Raw genomic sequence first — 22937 nt, forward strand, 5'->3', positions numbered from 1 at the left:
AGTTTGGTGCCTGCGCCCCGGAGGCCAGATGCGTGCATGCGCTAGGGCTGTCCCAGCGAGTCGACGTAATCGATGACGTCGACTATGTAATTACGTCGAGGCACGTAGCGTGCCTCGACGCGTCACAATCGTCACACAACAAAAATAGTGTGGCTAATGTTAGCGGCTAACTGTTACTTGTCGTTACTTTACATGGCAGTAAAATGCCACTGAATGACCAAATTGATTGAACTTTTAACCATTTCGATTTCCACTTTCAATACGGACCCCCAACATTGGTTAGTTGTTAACGTCGTGACTATATTTATAACGTTATAACGTACTCCGGTTTGCGGTTTATAATTGAGGGCTGAATCTGTGTGTTGCGCAATAGCTACAACTCCTCAGCACTCTGGCTGTAGACCCGAGTTATAAACTGGAAACCGGAGTACGTTATCAACGTTATAAATATAGTCTCGTTATAAACATAGTCTCGTTATAAACAACTAACCAATACTGGGGGTCCGTATGGAAAGTGGAAATCGAAATGGTTAAAAGTTAAATCAATTTGGTCATTCAGTGGCGTTTTACTGCCATTTAAAGTAACGACAAGTAACAGTTAGCCGCTAACATTAGCGCTTACCCATCAGTGCAGTGTCATTTGACGTCAGCACACTCTTCTAAACAGGTCGCGTGCCGCATTCCAGTGGGCATTCCCATGCTTTCACATGGACGTGCATCGCTACGACCAGCGTAGTTAAGACCAGACGTAATAGCCCTGTTGGTGCAGTAGTCCACTCTAAAGACTGGTCTTAACTGACGTAGGAGTTACGACCAGGCATAGTTAAGACCAGTTGGTGCAAGCCCCAGATGTTGGGTGTGGATGCTACAGACACAGCCTTGTGTCTGGATGATGTGTGACCATCTTACATGGAGCATTTTGTCTTTCTGCAAAATTAAGAGCACTGTTACTGAAAATTGCACACCATTGTACTGTAAGATGATGATTTTATGTTGGACTGCTGCTAAACTCAGTTGACATTGCACAAGGTTTTTGGTATTCCTCCTGAAAGTGACTTGAATTTAATTTATTCTACTATTTTATTTTGAATTGCACTATATTCATTTTATTTGAGGACAAGCTCTTGCTTTAATTTTATTTGAGAGATTTTATGTTGGACTGTTAAAGAGAATGAGATGGTTAAATAAAATACTGAAATTGAGAAGTTTTTGGTTATTTATTTGTTTTGGGTAAATTTATTGTTATACAATAAAAAAATTAAATAAAAAATAATCGTTAGATTAATCGATAAGAAAATAATCGTTTGGGACAGCCCTAGCATGCGCTGTACAGCGGGAGCATTGTGTTCATGAAAACAAGGAAGTAACTCGGTGTGGATTTGCTACGAAAATGACGTTTCATGGAACTATGAATTATTATTTCATCACGTGGTGAGTACCCGATGTCACAACATGTACATAGAGCTTTCTGGCGCTGTGTTTTGTTGACTTTGAACGGCGATATCGATCCCGATGCAATTGCACCCAGAGGGCGCAGTTTCCCCAATAGTAAAACTTGGAAAAGTTGCTGAATGGGGCTTTAACGAGCGAGTAATCGAGTTTCGATTAATTGTGTGCATCCCTACACGCGAGTCATTTTTGGTGGAGTTGGTCGCATGTAAACACAGCTGAAACCACGCTAAAACATATCGGCCGTGTCATTAAGTGTATGAGACAGACACATCACGTCATCTGTAATGTATGCCAGGATAAAATACCTTGTGGGCGAAGCAATAGTAATCCTTGCAGCAGACAGTTGAGCAGGATGATAAGCAACGCCTCATGTTTCCTTCACTAGAGACACATCTGCACTCAGGCTGGCTAACGTTAGCTCTAGTTAGCTTGTTAGAATATTAGCTGCTAGGTAACATTACGTTAGTTGGTTTTGCTAGTCTTTACTCTTATCCTTCTTATAACATCAGAGTGGCATGCACACCAAACAATGTAAACAATGGTTCTGGAAGTTATACGTTAGTTGCTTTGATTGAACCTTGAACTACAAAAGGGGGGGGGGGGGGGGGCAGGACATTTTAACCAGGACTTTGATGGATAAAATGCATGTACAATGCATACTGTTACACATATAATACTGCTATAAAAGCTGATATAAAGGAGGGCGACATATAATACTGCTATAACCAGCTGCTATTAAAAAAAATTGGCATGACGATCGCAACCCCCAATTTAGATGCAGAGAAGAGAATTGTAGCCTATATTCTGTTCCTTTCTGCCGCCCGCATCCAACCCCCCTACTTAGCCAAAACATGGGTCATTTCCTTATGTTTAGAAATGACGATCCCTCATGTCTAGAAGGGTAAAACCGGTAAATACCCTGGCCTGATTTACCGGGCATGGTCCAGACTTCATGTGTGGAAATGGCTATAGTCTTCTCTATGTGAGCAGACGTGTCATGGCCCTAAGATGCATGAGACAAATTCAAAGTGCCTCATATCGTCATCACGATAAGGCCTGAAATGCAATGAATAACACACAACCCACTGCTGAGATCTTTTCCATCCTCCCTTTTTTTATCATACTCTCTCATTCCCCCATTTTCTCCCCAACTGTACTTGGCCAATTCCCTGCCAGGGTGTTCTGGTCGTTGCTCCACCCCCTCTGCCGATCTGGGGAGAGTTGTAAACTAGCACATGCTTCTTCTGATACATGTGCAGTCACCAGCCGCTTCTTTTCACCTGACAGCGAGGCGTTTCACCGGCAGGACGTAGCACGTGGGGGAATCACGCTATTCGTCCCAATTGCCGCCCCCTGCAAACAGGTGCCCTGACCAACCAGAGGAGGCGCTAGTGCAGGGACCAGGACTCATAACCCACCGGCATCCCACCCGCAGACACGGCAAATTGTTTCTGTAGGAACATCTTCTGACCAAGCCGGAAGTACCAACTTTGAGTGTCATTTAACATGCTGTGTACTTTTGAAACCCTTCCTTACATGGAATGATCAGCTTGAAATGCTGGTGCTAAATGATTGGAATGAGACAAAGACAGACAGTTAGCTGCAGTTGCCCACCAATGAACTTTGAAGCGGAAAACATGCTTCGACTTGGAGCCTTGCAGGCGGCAGCTAGACCTACTGTATATTAGGGGTGTCAAAAATAATCGATTATAAGATGCATCGCGATGCGGACCTGCACGATTCTGCATCGATTCGCAAATGTCAAAAGTCGATTATAAAAAAAATAAAAAAAATAAAAAAATAAAAAAATATATAATGGAAGTACATGCAGTTGTTTATTTTAATTATGGATCATAATACAATGCAATTCTAAATGCACTTTTACTTTAAAAGTAGCCACACAGTGAGAAAAAAGAAAGTGAGAAAAAATAAAACATGTATTGGGGAAAAAAAGTGATGCATCGATTTAAGATGCATCGAGATGCATCGAGATGCATCGATAATCGTTATCGAATCGAATCGTAGCCCTCTGAATCGTAATCGAATCGAATCGTGAGGCCAGTGAAGATTCACAGCCCTACTGTATATACTCCAACGTTAGCTTGACGAGGGGTCGCAGGGGAGTCGCCAGCAAAATGAGTCAATTGTGTGATTTCACTAGGATTTCAATGACTAGAAGTTAGCCCAAGGAGAGAATGTAGTGCATATACGTGGATTGGATTGGATTGGATTTATTTGACAATTTAAAAAAAGATATGTATACATCTCTGCCCAGCAAGAATACATACAATTAAAAATCATCTAGGTTAAAAACACAATAAAGCCAAAAGGCTTATTTCCATTGTGGACCTCTAGTACCTCTAGTACTAGTAAAGCTTTTACTCTCTCCTGTTATCTCCCCATCTACATTATATTATACTTGCGCTTTTCGCGTCAGCTGCGTCGAGTCACATTTTCGAGGAGCTGCACACCAGCTGTGCCGGCAGGCTCGCCAGCCATGGCGCAGCCCTCGGCGCATTCGGTGAGGGCTTTGACGCACAAGCATGCTTTGAAACACTCCACTGACCAGAGAGACAGAGGGGAGGCGGGGTTCAACATGTTTACAGGCTGTGTGTGTGTGTGTGTGTGTGTGTGTGTGTGTGTGTGTGTGTGTGTGTGTGTGTGTGTGTGTGTGTGTGTGTGTGTGACCGTACTGTAGTTGATTATCTACAGGCTGAGAATGTGTACATCTGGGAGGCATGGCCAGAGCCGCTACTATCCCGACTCTGTCAACAGCCACACAGAGAAACCCTGTTTGGTTTCACTCCACAGGCCAATGACTCACCTGGGTGCAACATCACATGCACGCACGCACACGCGCACACACACACACACACACACACGCACACACACACACACACACGCACATGCACACACACACACGCACACACAAACACACACATTTTAAAGACCTGACAGACAAACACTGGGGCCCAAATGAGGCGCGGCTTCTGGTCGAAACTTGTCCTCTTCCATCCTCTGTCTCTGTCTCTCCCCCTTCTTCTTTTAAGAAAGCTTAAAACCAAGCTAAAAACAGGTGATGACATCAGACACAATGGATGTCTACATCATGTCATGACTGATATAATAATTAATAAGTAATATGGTCTGATATAGAGTACCGTAGGGATGACGTATTTTTGTAGGCTTAACCAGAAATCGCCGCCATGTTTGATCCTCAGGGGGAAAGTGAATGGGGTTTTAGGGTTTTAGGATTTCGCTTAAATGTATGAAATAAGGTCTGTGCCGGTTAACACAAGTTTATGGAAGTGGTAACTTTTGTTCAGCAGGATAATCTTCATAAATGTTAATCACTTTTATGACTTTTGAAGCGTTATCTGAAAATTGCGTTAAAAAAAACATTTACGTTTCAAAAGTCATAAAAGTGATTCACGTTTGTGAAGATTATCCTGCTGAACACAAATCAAATCAGAGCTGTGCGACAACCAAGAAACCAAGATGAACCAAAATGTTGCTGTAGCCAAAATGCCAGAGTACAGGCTTCAAAACGGGAGATCACAAACCAATGCGTGATGTCATTTCACACCCACTCCATCCATCTCTTTTATACAGTCCAGTGTTTCCCCTAGAAACATTTTCAGGCCTGGAGGGATTTCGAAATGTACCCCGACCTCAACGATGGGGGCCCTCGCTGGCGACGCTAAACTTTTAGCTAACCTGTTCGCATCTATGTTCGCAATGGCATCCCAAGTATCATCATACTATTATTATCAATATACTGTTTGCGATGCGAACAGTTGTATTATGGGATGTGCGTTTCCCAGGCAGCGACACACGTTGACACGTTTTGGAACACCGCTGCACGCTGGCACAATGCTCCTAAAAGCAAAATGCTTATTGTTTTGAATGATTTGGCATCTTCTATTACTGTCAACACTGTCAACACCAGTATTGTTGTATTGTAATAATATTAGAAGCAGGGTATAAACGCGCACTTTCCGTCTTATGTGCAGTTTTCCGGGTGCAAGGCACAGAAGTTCAAAATAGGGAAAAAACAGCCAGCACTCTAAAGTCCTTTTACTAGGAACTTTTATTAGTTCATAACAGCAACGCACAGCATAGCATCACACGGACGCGTTTCAACGTTAAGCCGTCCTCAGCGTGTATCACGCGTGTAGGACGGCTTAACGTCGAAACGCGTCCGTGTGATACTATGCTGTGCGTTGCTGTTATGAACTAATAAAAGTTCCTAGTAAAAGGACTTTGGAGTGCTGGCTGTTTTTTCCCTGTATTGTAATAATATGACATAAAGGTTTATTGAAATTTTGGGGAGGCCTGGCAGGGGCGCCGTTGGCCTGGCGGGCCATGCCAGGCCTGTAGAATGGTAGGGGAAACACTCCAGTCTATGTACGTCTAAAAACCCACTCTCTCTATCTGGGGGGGAAAGGGGGGCGACGACAACAACGTACATGTGTGTAAATGTGTTAATATACAAGCCCCCCAAAATCAGGACTTTGAATGTCATGCTACACCCTTCCACCAGGTTTCATGAAAATCAGCCCAGTCATTTTTCCATAATCCTGACAGACAGGCAGACAAACAGACAGACAGACAGACAGACAGACAGACAGACAGACAGATAGACAGACAGACAGACAGACAGACAGGCAGGCAGACAGACAGACAGACAGACAGACAGAAGAGACAGACAGACAGACAGACAGACAGACAGACAGACAGACAGACAGACAGAATTGACAGACAGACAGACAGACATACACAGACACACAGACACACAGACAGACAGAAGCGAAAACATATAACCTCCGTGGTGGAGGTAACAATACCAATCATCTCGACCATGGTCTCATTTGTTTACAGTCATTATACCAAAGTATCACAATTAATTTGACAATGATATATTGATGTTTAAAAATGCTACACATAGCACCTTTAATTAAGAAGGTATACCATTACAATTAAATATCTGTTTTAGCAGAAGAGTGTGTGCTGTGTGCGCAAATGAATGAGTGTTTGTGTGTGTGTAGGGGGATGTTTTTGGTGCAAATGTGTGCAAAATTGAATAATATCAATCAAACCAACGCGCACTTCCTCTGCCAACACCTGTCTTCTCCTCGACCCGCCCCCCCCCCCCCCTCCTCACTCCAGCGGAAAGAAATAAGTGGATGAATAATTACAGGTATAAACAGCTCGGGGGCATCCGACGACGGGGCTTTTTTCTCCTTCTGATATTCTTTTAAACATTTACGCCCTTCAGTCTTCTGAGCGCTCTCTCTTCAGGCGCCTTCACGGCCAGCTACTTCAAAGCCGGGAGGGTGGCGAGGCCCCCTCTGATGGTCATTTGTATTTTAATCTACCACACACACACACACACACACACACACACACACACACACACACACACAACACACTCTCTCTCCTTTGATGACAGAGCAAGAAATGCTGTCTTTCATAGCATAATAGTGGTCTATATCCATGCCATTATCAATATCAGTGTGTCCCACAGGATTTAGTGAGACTGTAGTGGGGGGACCTCGGACCCTCCAGGGGTGTCAAACTCTATTTCATCCCGGGCCACATCAGCATTATGGTTGCCCTCAAAGGGCCGGTTGTAAATCTAACATCATATAAATGTGTTGCCGAGGGCGGCCATAGAATTGTATTGTGCAAACTGTATTCTTTGGCGAGCCACATAAATGATGTGCCGACTGCCGAGCTGGATTCAGCCGACGGGTCTTGAGTATGACACGTGCTCTAGGGGGGTCCGGGGGCTTGCTCCCCCGGAAGAAAACGTACATTTTAAAGTTAAATGCATCAATCTGGTGCATTTTGAGAGCAAAATGAACAAATTAGACTATAGTTGGACAAATTAGACTACGGTGGGACACCATAGTCAGTATTTGGGTGCTTTCTCACTGGCGCTCCGGTATCGTTCCCGAGCATTGTCCCCAAATTGACCGCAGTTTCGGAACATTTGACGAGTGTGAACGTTGCATTCCGTTCCACGCCCGGGCGCGCAACAGGGAACCGTGACAGGATCCACTTGAAAAGGTGGTCTGGGGAACGCTTTGGCGGGCACGGAACACTTGCGAGTGTGAAAGCCAACCGTTCCGAACCACATAGACAACACATGGGCGAGGATAAACTCCAGGCATAGTTGATGATGCAAGTGAACTCTGTTCCGTTTCTGAGCGCGGAAGAAATATTGTAATGTGAAAGCTGACCAGCGGGGGAGAGGGGAGGGGGGGCAATCGTTGCGGAATCGGTGCAGAACGGAACGGAACGAAAGCAATCGTTCCCAGTGAGAAAGCAGCCTAAAGCCCATGGCACACCAATCAAACATTCTCCAACAAACACCAACAAACACCAACAGACAATTGTTTGTGAATGTTGGCAGATGTTGGAGATTGTTTGAAAGCATGGCACACCGACCAAACATATTCAGCACAACAGTCCCAAACATGTAAAAAAGAAACACCAGAAAAATAGAAACTGCACTGTGTTACAGCACATAGAAGATGGCTCAGACTGACAAAGTTAGTTATACATCTGTCGAGTAATACAATGATACACCCAGTTTATTTCTTTTGTAGCGACAGATGGCCTTAAACGCCACACTCACGTGACGCTTCTTGAGAGAGAGGTGAGGGAACGTGCATATTTCTGCAGACTTTATCGAGGGACCATGAAGGCGTCATGTGACAGGCAACCGCAGGCAACGCTAGTTGAAGCTTGGAGGTCCTGCTGATGGCAGCTGCAACAGTGTTTTCTCTGCTATCAACCTGGTTAATCTCGCTATATTCTTCATCACAGTGGGTCATTACCCACTGTGCACTTAATCGTGCACTAGTTCTGCATAAGCACCTGCAGCTCTCTCCTTATTTTACTGACGTTCTCAGTGATCACACGGCTGTTTACATGTGTTTCTGAACGGCTAGCTAGTTATTAGCATAGCTCGTTGTTAGCCGTCATGGATGTTCTCTCTCCCCCTCATTATGTAACCTTGCTGCGCAAAACATTACTTATTTGCAGGAGTGCATGGGAGAAGTCTCCCGCTAGTGTTGTTGATGCCCAGTGTGATGGCACATGGTTGGCAGAGAAACGTATGTTTGCTGCGTCGCGTGTAACGTTAGGAGGCTCTGCCCCTGACCAAACTGACCAGACAACCGCAGGCATTAGGCGCGCATGCGTGAGCTCCGTTTCCATGGATACGCGACTGAAAACATGGGAAGTTACCAGACAACAGCGAACAGCGAACAACGCCGGATTGAACAAGTCGAATCCTGGCAAACATGACAGAACATCGCCGAACATCGCCAAACACGAACAGACAAGGACAGACAGCTATGGCACACCAAACGAACATTTGTCTTTGTTCGTGTTTGTTTGTGTTTGTTTGAGAATGTTCGTTTGGTGTGCCATGGGCTTTAGTCACCATAGGTCATTAATGGGAAACACTGAATATATTGTAAAAGAATAAACAAATCATGAGAAGATCATCTGAGAACACAATCAATATGCATCAGTGACAGTGACTCTCTCTCATCTCAACACAAAGAACAAGGATTTTAGACTTGGCACTATTTTGGTTGACTTGTCCATGTTTGGCTGAGAGTCATGTGCAGTATCCCCCTCCTATCAGCCTCCTCACACTTGCACAGCAATAATCTCACACTTACACACATTGCAACAATGGCGAGTTAAGACTGCTTTTTTCTCCATCCCATGGCCCTTGCCGCATGGGAAACTTGTAACTCCAATATTGGCGTTTTCAACTTTTTTCAACTTCAATTGATATACATGATTCACAATACAGACTAAATTCCATAAGTGATGCACATATGCAACCCCCTCAAAAAGCATCAGGCCAATTTCCCGAATGCATGGCCGTCAATGTGAAAACCAGGTCGTTTTTCCTCCCGGAAAGTCGGGATTTCCAGAGATGTGGGGTTTCCATCGGACAGCGGCGTTCGCAGCCTTCAGTGAAAGCTGCTTTTCTTAAGGCCTGTTAAATCGGAGCAGCTGGGTCTTATCGTAGGCACTCAGGGGCAGGGAGGGCCCAGCCCCTGGCTCAGCCCAGCCCCTGGCTCAGCCCAGCCCCTGGCTCTGCAGAGGGGGGGATTAGGGAGGCCTAAGCCCGTGTTGCTGCCATTGTTTACCCAGGGACTAGGGGCAGGCTGAACAACCCCCCTGTCAACACCGCAACACAATGGGAAACAAGGAAGTGGCAAGATCCTAGAGAATGACACACACACACACACACCGCTGCTTTGATCTAGGGGGGATCGACCTTATAGTATCTGGGAGATGGGGGGGAGGGGGGGGGGGGGGGGAGTGTGACGACAGCGGCTATTTTTTGCATGGAGGAGGAAGACCCTCATGAAACAGTTTATGGACTGAGTTTAAACTTTACACCACAATATAAAAGAAAAAACTGTCAAATGAATAATCAAATCAAATAATGACCATTTGGTCTTTAAATATTGGAAAGGGGTGAGTGGGTTTTGGGGGTTTAAGAGGAGACAGACAAGCCAAAATATAGTTCTGACTGCTGCTCCCTCACATGAATGTAACAGTGCTGCTTTGTACAGAAAGTAGGTGTATGAAAAGCCATGGAGGGGCATCTTGCGAGCTGAGATATTTAAATTGTAAAATTCTCAACAGACTCTGCAGCATGGCCTTATGCCGTCCCTTTTATACCCCCCCCCCCCACCCCCCCACGCGCCGCCAACCTTTCCCAAACATGCGAGCGTCTCCCCGCGGTCCCTTCCTGTCAACGTTACTGTGAACTGAAACAGCAGAACGAGCAGGAAATCCCCCCGAATGATTAGATGTTCTTCTCAAACTGAGCTGTTAGCTGCCGCCATGTACATTCCAATGACTAAGCTTATATGCAGTTAGATAGCGCCTTCAAATCCACCTATTTTGCCTCATTCCAAACAAACTAAACAATACAGTAGATGTGTTTCAGTCAGACCGGATGTACAGTCCAGTCATAGCTACCTCGTCACCAGGCGGGACAGCATTTAGAGACGGTGTGCTACCTTCAGAGTTTGTTGACGTCTTTGTTCGACCACAGCTTCCACATCACAGAGACTTTCACAGCCTCTCTGACTGAGGAAGAGATTTCCACGCGACTCAATATCCGATATAGGCTCCACTCCTTCAGCCTCGCTCATTGGCTGCACTCCTAAAGGACCGGCCGTGTCACACGGCAGCATGGTACAGCCAGAAACTGTCTAAGCAATTCAACTGATTGTTCATTTACGCAACACCACTTATCACGTGCAGAAGTCGGTTTTTATTTTATTTTTTCCAAAACTTTGAGACACAAAATGTGTTCGTTGGAAACAAGTAAAAGCTGCTCTAAATGCAAACTTTCATCACCCTCCAAACCAAACGAGTTAAACAAGATGAACACTTAGAGATGGGTAATATATTGTTATCAGAGTAGAGTCCTCTGGGAGTTTGGTTGTCGTAATATCATGCCTTCAATATTATTTTCCTGGTCTTTTGGCTGTGCTACAGTTATCTTGTACAGTAAGAACATGTTCTGAAGTTATTCAACTGTAAGACCAGTGATCTTTGAATATTTTATTTTCATTCAATTCATTTAATTTCCATTTCCATCTCTAACACAAACTCAGCAGCACCTACAAGCTGGTTGCCAGAAGAAGACGAAGAACAACAACACACTCACACAAACAGCGCTGTTGTTCACACCATTACATTTGTGTGTGGTGTAAAAAAAAAAGAAGAAATCCAGGCGACCCCATTTGAATTCCTGGGGTCACGAGTCACAACCCCAAGCTTGGGAAACACTGCACTTATCTTTAGCAACATTATGCACTAATTACTTTTTTAAGTGCCCCCAAAATTTTGTAAATGGCCCCAGTTTTTGGGGGACAAAAGTTGCCCCCACAGTATTTGTTTAAATTTCCTACACTGTGTAAGCCTGTGGTACAGTTATCTTCACAGTAAGAACATGTTCTGAAGTTATTTAACTGTAAGGCTGTGGTACAGTTATCTTCACAGTAAGAACATGTTCTGAAGGTATTTAACTGTAAGGCTGTGGTACAGTTATCTTCACAGTAAGAACATGTTCTGAAGTTATTTAACTGTAAGGCTGTGGTACAGTTATCTTCACAGTAAGAACATGTTCTGAAGTTATTTAACTGTAAGGCTGTGGTACAGTTATCTTCACAGTAAGAACATGTTCTGAAGGTATTTAACTGTAAGGCTGTGGTACAGTTATCTTCACAGTAAGAACATGTTCTGAAGTTATTTAACTGTAAGCCTGTGGTACAGTTATCTTCACAGTAAGAACATGTTCTGAAGTTATTTAACTGTAAGCCTGTGGTACAGTTATCTTCACAGTAAGAACATGTTCTGAAGTTATTTAACTGTAAGGCTGTGGTACAGTTATCTTCACAGTAAGAACATGTTCTGAAGTTATTTAACTGTAAGGCTGTGGTACAGTTATCTTCACAGTAAGAACATGTTCTGAAGTTATTTAACTGTAAGGCTGTGGTACAGTTATCTTCACAGTAAGAACATGTTCTGAAGTTATTTAACTGTAAGGCTGTGGTACAGTTATCTTCACAGTAAGAACATGTTCTGAAGTTATTTAACTGTAAGGCTGTGGTACAGTTATCTTCACAGTAAGAACATGTTCTGAAGTTATTTAACTGTAAGGCTGTGGTACAGTTATCTTCACAGTAAGAACATGTTCTGAAGGTATTTAACTGTAAGGCTGTGGTACAGTTATCTTCACAGTAAGAACATGTTCTGAAGGTATTTAACTGTAAGGCTGTGGTACAGTTATCTTCACAGTAAGAACATGTTCTGAAGTTATTTAACTGTAAGGCTGTGGTACAGTTATCTTCACAGTAAGAACATGTTCTGAAGGTATTTAACTGTAAGCTGGTGGTACAGTTATCTTCACAGTAAGAACATGTTCTGAAGTTATTTAACTGTAAGGCTGTGGTACAGTTATCTTCACAGTAAGAACATGTTCTGAAGTTATTTAACTGTAAGCCTGTGGTACAGTTATCTTCACAGTAAGAACATGTTCTGAAGGTATTTAACTGTAAGCTGGTGGTACAGTTATCTTCACAGTAAGAACATGTTCTGAAGGTATTTAACAGTTCTAGAGTGAAATCAACAGTGAACAACACTTGACTTGCTTCACCATCATTACCGGTACATATCCCCATTAGCCTACTAGTGATTGTTTTTCAAAATGGTCTTGTGTACATAGCTTCTTAAAGTGCCAATATTCATCCACTAAATATTGTCACATTATCGATATTGAGGTATTGGGTCAAAAATATTTTTGTCATATATCGCCCACCTGTATGAACACTATGCTCCTACAATAGCCTAAAGTTTGCACAAAACGCTGACAAAGACGAAAAATAATATATTAACAACTAATACTTGACAACCAAAAGCTGGAGTGAAGGCTGCATGTTCTTTTCTCTTTCTCTCCTCTATTTTTCTATTGGCTCTTGTCATCTGTTCTCATTTCCTGCTCTGTCTTCATATTAAAAGCCCTTTACAGGCAATTCCCGAGCAAAACTAATAGTAATTTAATAACAATATGTCACTTTACAATGTGTTCAATTAGGTAGAAAGAGAGAGTTGGTTTGGAACAGATAGATGCAGGAACGAGGCAAGATGATGAAAACAAGATGGACAACAAACTAAAAAGGAGTGGAAAAAAGAGATGGACAGATGGGAAAAAGCACAGAGCAAAGAGATGCACGATGTTGGATTCCTTGCCGATATTCTATCATCTGCCGATATTCCCAAATTATTTTGGGTGGATGCCGGGACGATATACTGTATGCACATATCCCCCCCCTAATTTACCGGAACATCAAGCCTCCCCTCTAGTGGAATTAACACATTATTAGGCCTACTCTGATCGTTTTTTTTTACATTCACATATACAAAACCTACTTCAACTTATTTGAGGAAAAACATGCTATAGTTTTATTTAAGTAACATTTTCTTTCAAACAAAACTGAGCATTTGGGCATAATTAAAGCCTGCCATATCGGCAGAAATGTTTGTTTGGGGCCGATTCCAATATTTCATTGTAATGCCTTTATGGGCCCATATGACCGATGACGTGCTGATATCATGCTGTACATCCCTAAGAGAGTGGGAAAGATGGGAGGATGAGGAGCGGGGGAAATACTCAGCGACAATCTTTGCTCCATTAGGGTTTGACTCCCCAAGACGGCCTCTGGTACTGATCCCTTCAAAAACAATGTCTGCTGGTAATCCACAGCATTACACACACACACACACACTCACACGCACACGCACACACACGCACACGCACACGCATGCACACACAACACACACACATGCACACGCAAATGCAACACAACACACACACACACACACACGCACGCACACGCACACACACTCACACACACAAGTCCAATCTCTCTCTCTTTTTTGTTTCCCCCCCCTTCTCAGCCTCTTAGCTCTCTCTCTCTCTCTCTCTCTCTCTCCCTCTCTCTCTCTGGATAATGCTTTATCCAAAGACAACAAGCTATGGGAGTTTGGTCTGATCTGTGAATCCCACAAATCTCCTTGTTTGGCCGATGTGTCTAAAAGGACAGCTGACATCTTTATTAGTCTAACAACAAGAGTGCAGTTCACTTCCAACGGCGCTGGAATAGGAGAATTATCACCAGCCTCTCACTGTTCAGTCCCTTTGTGGGGAAAAAAGACTTCACAACAAGATGAGAAGTGGTTTTTGGATGTGAGATTCTTTGAAGAGTTGCTAACATTAATAGCATCATAATAAGGGGTGCGATCTAATCATCTGGAGGGGAGAAGAATCCCCTAATTAGACAATCTGGTTAGCCACGCGGCTTTGAACTTGGCAAAGAACATGTAAATCTTTTCTGAAAAAATAAATAATCTTGGGTTCTTTCTATTCTGTGGAAAGCAATCTGAGCCCCGACAAGAGGAATCAATGTTACACACAGCGTTCAGACAAAAGTTTCACATGACAGAGATATCATTCAAGGCCTGTTTCCGAGGAGGCCAGGGTACAAATCATCACTAAATATATTCTCCCTCCGAACACTGAGATTATTAAAAAAACAATGGCAGTAACAAAGTAAAAATAAATCTCCTTTAGAGAAAACTGTGGAAATAACAGATTAGTTTCTACCAAGAGAGATAAACCTACACAGTCCGCCTGAGGGGAAGGAGGGGAAGGCAGACAGACTGAGAGAAACATTATATTTGACATTTCAGTTGTTTGGCTCATGCTCTTACAATGAGCACAACAGCAGATTACAGGAATACACCAAGCAGCTAATTCTGTCAGTTTTGTGTAGGGGATTGGTCAAATCTACACAAAATATGATTTAAAAAAATACAGGGACTTTTCCTGTTTCCATAGGAAGCGAATGTGCTGGGGGATCACTGTGCAGCAGATGAATACATGGTTGCTCATCTGAAATAGTTCAGAGATTAAACCTGGCCAGTGGCTACATCAGCTATATTGAGTTGATGATATTTCATTTAAAAAACGAATGAATATATGAATGAGTATTTCCCCCTGCTCCTCATCCTCTCATATTTCCCACTCTCTTAGGGATGTATGATGATATCAGCACGCCATCGGTAATATGGGCCCATAAAGGCTTTACAATGAAATATTGGCGTCGGCACAAACCAATAACAACTTTTTACCAAATGGTCACTCCTCTTACTTTTGAGATCATAGTTGCTTAATCACTCGACACACTGAATACTAAAGTGTTAGCATGGAGCAGCAGAGCTAATGATCTACCAGGGACATAATGGCTGATGTTGATGTCCATGTTCTCTTCACTGAACAGGCAAGATGACCAACAGGACAATCTCCCCAAAACCAGCTGTATTCACTGAAGTGGTAACAGTACAAGCTACCAGCAACACACACACACACACACACACACACACACACACACACACACACACACACACACACACACACACACACACACACACACACACACACACACACACACACACACACACACACACACACAGGACGGGGAAGGATGCAGACTACTAAGTAATGATGAGCAAGAAAACCCTACTGAAGCCTATCTCTGATGTAGGTCTATACTCTAAGCTACAGCTACAGTATGTCCATTCTGTCTATGGGTCTGTCCCTACTGTAGCCTATCTCTGATGTAGGTCTATACTCTAAGCTACAGGTATGTCCATTCTGTCTATGGGTCTGTCCCTACTGTAGCCTATCTCTGATGTAGGTCTATACTCTAAGCTACAGGTATGTCCATTCTGTCTATGGGTCTGTCCCTACTGAAGCCTATCTCTGATGTAGGTCTATACTCTAAGCTACAGGTATGTCCATTCTGTCTATGGGTCTGTCCCTACTGTAGCCTATCTCTGATGTAGGTCTATACTCTAAGCTACAGGTATGTCCATTCTGTCTATGGGTCTGTCCCTACTGTAGCCTATCTCTGATGTAGGTCTATACTCTAAGCTACAGGTATGTCCATTCTGTCTATGGGTCTGTCCCTACTGAAGCCTATCTCTGATGTAGGTCTATACTCTAAGCTACAGGTATGTCCATTCTGTCTATGGGTCTGTCCCTACTGTAGCCTATCTCTGATGTAGGTCTATACTCTAAGCTACAGGTATGTCCATTCTGTCTATGGGTCTGTCCCTACTGTAGCCTATCTCTGATGTAGGTCTATACTCTAAGCTACAGGTATGTCCATTCTGTCTATGGGTCTGTCCCTACTGTAGCCTATCTCTGATGTAGGTCTATACTCTAAATAAAAGTTACAAGTATGTCTACAGGTATGTCCATTCTGTCTGTCCCTAAAGCACCGCTTGCACAACTGTTCAAGAACAATATAATTGTTAGGCCCGGCTGGGGGTGATGCCGGTAAAGAGCTCAAGACCGCGGCAGGAATCACATGATGCCGGTGTTGCGGTAATGTGATAACTGTCACAGCCCGAGATGTAACATGCGTCACCTTGTCCCAAATAAACACAGCAGAAAGCAAACACTAGACACTAGACAACCATTTTTCCATTCTTCTCTCTGTCAGTCTTCCAGACCTGTAGTTTCCATCCATCCATAATCACACACACACACACACACACACACACACACACACACACCATCCTCAGCCCTTTCAAGTGGCAGGTAGTTGGGGCCTGACACGCCGCTACTGCCTCGCTACCAGAGGGCTAATTACAAGGGAAGCGGCAACAAGTGAGCATTGTGTGGAGTCTCCAAGACACACAGGGGAAGAAAGTGCTCTTTATCTCAAACAGCAGCCCCCCCCCCCATACACAACACAATCTCTGAGAAGCTTTGTGGTCGGCACTCCAGGAAAAGAGACGAGTAGAGAAGACCTAGCGGAGAGACAGAGAGTGGAAACAGGAGATTGTCGTGGTAAGACGAAAGAAGTGAGACACACCGATGAGCGAGACGTACCATCACACTGGTTCACTGTGTTTGTGTCAGACATGCCGGATGTGCTGCGTTGTGCAAAGAGTATAAAGAGGCTGCCCAAGGTCATGTTTATTAAGGAAATAAGAGTTTGCTTCATCGTAATAGTCGTTCGCTCAACGATATTCTAAAAATCACACTGGAGGTTTGTGAATAGCAGACTTAGGTATGGGAGATTAGCGTTGATACACACCCAGAGACATGGCAGTTACATGCTGTGTGCACCGTGTACATGCGCGTGCATGCACACATAAACACACACACACACACACACACACACACACACACACACACACACACACACACACACACACACACACACTTCCAGAGTGAATCCTTTCAAATGAATAAATGTCCTGTATCACAAAATAGATTTTGTGATACAGGACATTCTTAATTGGCCGTGCGGCAGATTAGCCTATGGGATCTTACAGACAATCAGCTCGGCCATTTAGCAACATCTTGTCTGCGAGAGCAGGAGGTGAATGGAAGAAACAGGATTACGCAGCCCATGGAAAATTAAGTGGGCACAACAGCTGACGTTTGGAGTAATTAGTCAAACTATACTTGGATATTGGTTCTTATGGATCTCTTGAAGGGATTTCCTGATTCATTTTAAGGGCTGTCTGGCTGACACTGCTTCGCCGAGCCTTTCTGATCTTCATTTCACACTGAGCAGCTAATTAGACGGCAACACAACAGACCTCTTGTCATTCATGTCTGACGTGAACAGATGGAAAACTTTATGCAAAACACCCGGCAATGACGACATCAATCATTATTCCAACTTCAGTAAAAAAGGCGTAAACAAAAACAAGCTCTTTCCCCTGCTTTCCCTCATGAATCTGTGGCGCTTTGATTTGATTTAGCGCTGTTTAAAATGGGACGCTTCAAAGCCAAATCGGAAAACACATGTCAAGTTTGTGACTCGATTTGCAGCACTGCGACTGCGATCGTACGTTGCCCCGTGCCTTCTCTTGTCGTCGTGACAACACCGAACTTCACGGTGTCAATTTACAGACACACACATGTTCATGTGTCGTTCTGAAATAAAGTGACTCTGGCTCTGCTGGGCAGCTCAAACTGAAGAAGGAAGTGTTTTCTGCATGGAAAGAAGGCATACACCATGTCATCACCATGGATCTCTGGCCTCACCTCCTCCAATTAACTCAAAAGCTGCAATTGAACAATATAAGATCTTTATCTCCAATCGGTATAAAATGATACAAAGGCTGTTTTTGCAAAAGGGTAAAATGTCCAAGTAGTGTAGATAAGGTCAAAGCAAAGAGCATCTGTTTTTTATGTCTGTTTTTAAGGGTGATGCAAAGGTAATAATGCAGTGAAAGTGTACAAGTGGACTTCACGAGAAAAAAATTAAGCGCTAACAGCAAGACAACACTCAAAAAATAATAATAATAATAAAATAATAATAATAATAATAATAATAATAATAAACAAAAACAATACAAAGACGGGGAATACCCAAGAGAAACATGCATTCTTGTGACCAAAAACACATGAAATACCACAACCATTTTACTTGACCGTCGCCTCCATACCCTGTTTCTTACCTCCCATTTAAATTCTGGCTATTAATGTTGCATTAGCTACCAGCCAGCAGGGCCAGCAGCGTTTCCATGTCTGACTGTGTTTTCAGGGTTTTCTCTGACTGTGTGTTTTCAGGGTTTTCTCTGTGTTCACGCAGCAGTGGCGGCCTGCTACAGCACGAGCATTGCCACCACTACTGGGCGTTATTCAAATAACTCACTTAAAATCACTTTAAAACTATGTTCCCCCTTCTGAAGCTCAAACCAGCAGCATGGCACCAGCGATGTTTAAAACTAAAGACTAAAGAATAGAAATAATAGTTTGAATGCCTCAGTTTGCAGCGGAAGCAGACGGAGGATTCAAACAGGGGACAGATATGGAATCCACGTCACTACTTCCACAACAAAGCAGTAGGAGAAAGGCAGTTGGGAGTGTAGCGGTGTTTGGAGGTGGACTTACCGATGGCGACACGGAGCTGTTGGGGAGGTAGGGGTCGGGCAGCATGAGGAAGGGGTAGCCCGGGTATGTCGGCGTCTTGTACATGCCTCCATCTTGCTGCTTCGACACTTGGGACAGAAGGAAAAAAAACATTAGAGACAAGAATTGGTATTATAATAACTTCAATTATCCAACTGGGAGCTTTATTTATTTTTTTACACCAGAGCTAATTTTGTATAGGCAATATTGACCAAATCAAATATGACAATATTTTAGAATACATTGATATCAACAAGGTATTGATAGTTGGTGGAAGACTATTTGTGCTTTCATAAAACATTTATTCACAAGAAAGTTTAGAAAATTAGTCATGATAATTATTAGTAGTCAGTAAAGTGGATATAACAAGAAGTAACATTGAAGTTATTGCACACGATAAGCAAAATCCCAGATGGTAGTCTCATATCACAATATTTATACGATATATCGCCCAGCCCTATTTGTAGGTGTCACCGTTTCCCTCATTTTGCAACAAAACTCTTGAGACAGTTTCTGTGAAGAAGATATCCAGCAGAGCCTACCTGCCCAATATGAGCAGCAAATTAGTTTTTAATTAGATTTAACTGAAAGTTGCTTGAGACCTGGACCAGTACAGAGAAGAACAACAGCTAAAGGATGAAACGCTGTGCGAACCCTCTGGAGGATTCACAAAATACACAGGAAAATCGAATACTTACTCCCACAGTGGTGCTAAAACTGAAGAACAAAAACTAAATAAAACCTGTGAGATCCCAAATAAAAAGTACAAACAAAGTAGGTCAACTATTTACAAGTGTTCTAGTTGCTAGACATTGTGTCCTGATATGAGCAGACTATCACACTTAAGACAAAAGCGTGACAAGAGTCACCTGGCCCGAGAGGCGTGATCTCCTGTAGCCTATGGCTATGTGCTAATTTGTCACTCACCACCACCCATATTAAGCATCACAGGCCTCTCACTGGGTCAACGGTAACTAGGTTATAGACACAGAAAAACACACACACACACACACACACACACACAGAACTTTTCTGCTCAAGTCTAGTCCCAAGTCGCTGCTATTCTTTCTACGAGTCCCAAAGCAACAGTTTCAATGCAACCAGAGTGACAGAGGACAAAATAACATCACTGTGATTGAGAGCGGTTTATTTTTTATCTATACTGTAAGGTTCACTTTTTCATGTAAAAGACCCCCAAATAGACTTGCTTTAAACCGCAAACCACATACGTTTTGATCTGAGGAAGGCCATCGAAGAAGTTTTCTTTCTTCTTTCTTTTTAGATATGACTTTGTACTACAGAGTTATACACGTGTTTTTACTGTAGGTGGGGAGTTAACAGTGGGGCCCTGTGAAACTTGTGATTAAAACAGCCGGCCTTATACATTCTCTGACTACCGCTACTTCTGGCAAGAGAAATAAAGTGAAATGAAACTATTGCTCTTGTGGCTGGGAACCCCTGAAACCCCCTTCAAGCACCCTGGGTGACCTCACCCTGGGAAACTCTAGAAAAGTGTCACTGTCCTGTATTCAGTCTGAAAAGCTTGTTTTCTAATAGGGTGAGATAATCACGCTTGTTTCCCACACAGTTTGAATCAAAACTTCACCCAGAAAACACTGATTCATTTGCAGAGTTTATTTGCATTGTAACAGACAGGTGAAATTGTCACTCCAATGCAAGTTTCTAAAGAAACGCAAGACTCCACACTAGGCTACCCCAAATAACTTGACTTCACATGCTTCAAGAAAATACCCGATTTGCACAGGAAAAAGTGAAATGATCTCACCCCAATGACAATTTTAAAGAAACACAGAATTTAAGACTCCATGTGACCCTAATTAGGCTACCTTGCTCAGATTGGTCATTTTTGGCAGTGTGCACCTGAAACAACTCTTGGAAGAAATCCGCTTTCAAGCAACACGTGTCGAGATTGAAACGCATGACCAAAAGAGTAAAGACTTTGTGAATGTCTAACAGCTCCAGCGCTTTCTGTGAGAGATGTAACCGGATGAGAGACGTGTTTGAGTGAGTTTCTGTCTTCTTACCACCGTCAAGATGCTCCCGGTGTTTATCCGCCTGGAAGCCCCTCTGGTCGCCGTGCTGTCCCCGTCTGACCGCCTGCGGGGGACCGACAGCAGCAAACAGGGGGTTAATATCCGCAAAATAAACACAAAACACGCAAACCTAAGTGGCGTAAAGCGTGCATATATGGTGCTCGAGTGAGTTTACATTAACCTTATTGTATGATACTTTATGGCATCTATGAAATCAATATGATTGCTGTAACGCTTGTTTTCGTAAACATTTTCTATTTCATTCAACCCTTATCAACAGTGTAGAATAGGATAAAACAAGATTCCTCTCATACGCACCCACTCTCTCCGCACACATTCATCACACACACACACACACACACACACACCGTGCTCGTACTACCTACCGCTGCGTTCGGACTTTGATTTATTTCCGACTCGTTGACCAGAGAGGACTTGAGGTCGGCCAGGTCTCTCTCCGTGAACGCGTTCTCCGCTTGGATCTTCTCCTCTTGCTCCCCTTCGTCTTTGAACGCGATCATCTCATCATTTGCTCCCAGGTCGTCCCCACCGCCGCTGCTCAGCTGAGGCATGTCGCTCTCCCAGTGAAGTTCAAACAAACGCAAACAGTATAAATAAATACATAAAAAGTAGAATCTCGGGTGAAGTTTTCTGTTAGATGTCCTCAGTTTGTTTGGGGAGGGGGGCGCCTCCAAAGTACAAAAAAAGTTGAGTGTTGTCCCCCCAGCAGGTTGGTAGAGGACTAATGTTTCTCTACTAGCAGCAAACAGCTCATTTGAGCCCAAAGACAAGGCGAGGACATCAAAGGGTGCCGACCGGATGATTGACAGGTCCGATGACTTGTTGGGGGGTTGTACGATTGTTTCAGCAGCGCAGGGCTCTTAAAGAGACATCACCTCCCAGAGCTCTACCCTCATTACTATTCATGACTTCCAGGGGCGTGTTCACACTTTTTAGGGCGTCGATTCACCCGCCTACCCCCCCTTTCCCCTGCCTGCATCTGATATGTGTCTATGGTTTTGCCACCAAAACTTCCCAAAAGTCAAACGTGAAGCTTGTTTTGACTGAATTTCTGGCTCACAAAGTGGAGATTTATATATATATATATATATATATATATATATATATATATATATATATTTATTTTTTGATTATTTTATAATTAAATATTATTATTTTATTATTTTAGATTTTTTTGTTATATATACACACACACACACACACACACACACACACACACACACACACACACACACACACATATATTATATATATATATATATATATATACTGTATATATATATATATATATATATATATATATATATATATATATATATATATATATATATATATATATATATATATATATATATATATATATTATACATGTATGTGTGTGTGTGTGTGTGTGTGTGTGTGTGTGTGTGTGTGTGTGTGTGTGTGTGTGTGTGTGTGTGTGTGTGTGTGTGTGTGTGCTGCAAAACAGTTGGCCAAGTACTGCTCTGTGTCTGCCATCATTGGCAGTCATTTCATTTGGAAAAGACGCTGTCACTTATACCCATAGCCTCATGTTTCTTTTTTGATCTGCCCATGTCTATAGCCTACAGATAACATTGTGAGCATGATCTTGTATTGTATTGCATTGACTCTTGCTACTATTGGGTTTTGATACGATTAATGTCTCTAATCGAAAATCCAATAAAGAAATTAAAATGTGTGTGTGTGTGTGTGTGTGTGTGTGTGTGTGTGTGTGTGTGTGTGTGTGTGTGTGTGTGTGTGTGTGTGTGTGTGTGTGTGTGTGTGTGTGTGTGTGTGTGTGTGTGTGTGTGTGTATATACAACAAAAAAATCTCCCTGCTTCTTTTCGGTCGTGAG

General features: G+C 43.0%; 1 protein-coding gene across 4 annotated transcripts in view; it reads right to left on the minus strand.

Annotated features, from left to right (window-relative positions):
- tcf7 (transcription factor 7) overlaps positions 1 to 21791 on the minus strand; it is a 139926-nt gene extending 118135 nt beyond the window's left edge. For all 4 annotated transcript variants that reach the window (XM_083635471.1, XM_083635470.1, XM_083635473.1 and 1 more), the window contains exons 1-3: positions 21447 to 21791; positions 21052 to 21124; positions 18989 to 19095 (exon numbers count right to left, since the gene is read on the minus strand). In XM_083635471.1, coding sequence (XP_083491597.1) covers positions 18989 to 19095; positions 21052 to 21124; positions 21447 to 21632 — 366 coding nt within the window. In that variant the 5' untranslated portion in view covers positions 21633 to 21791. The remainder of the gene's footprint in view (positions 1 to 18988; positions 19096 to 21051; positions 21125 to 21446) is intronic.
- Positions 21792 to 22937: the final 1146 nt, after the last annotated feature.

This window comes from Poromitra crassiceps (genome assembly GCF_964638095.1).
Source record: "Poromitra crassiceps genome assembly, chromosome: 1".
In the NCBI taxonomy this organism is placed as follows: domain Eukaryota; kingdom Metazoa; phylum Chordata; class Actinopteri; order Beryciformes; family Melamphaidae; genus Poromitra; species Poromitra crassiceps.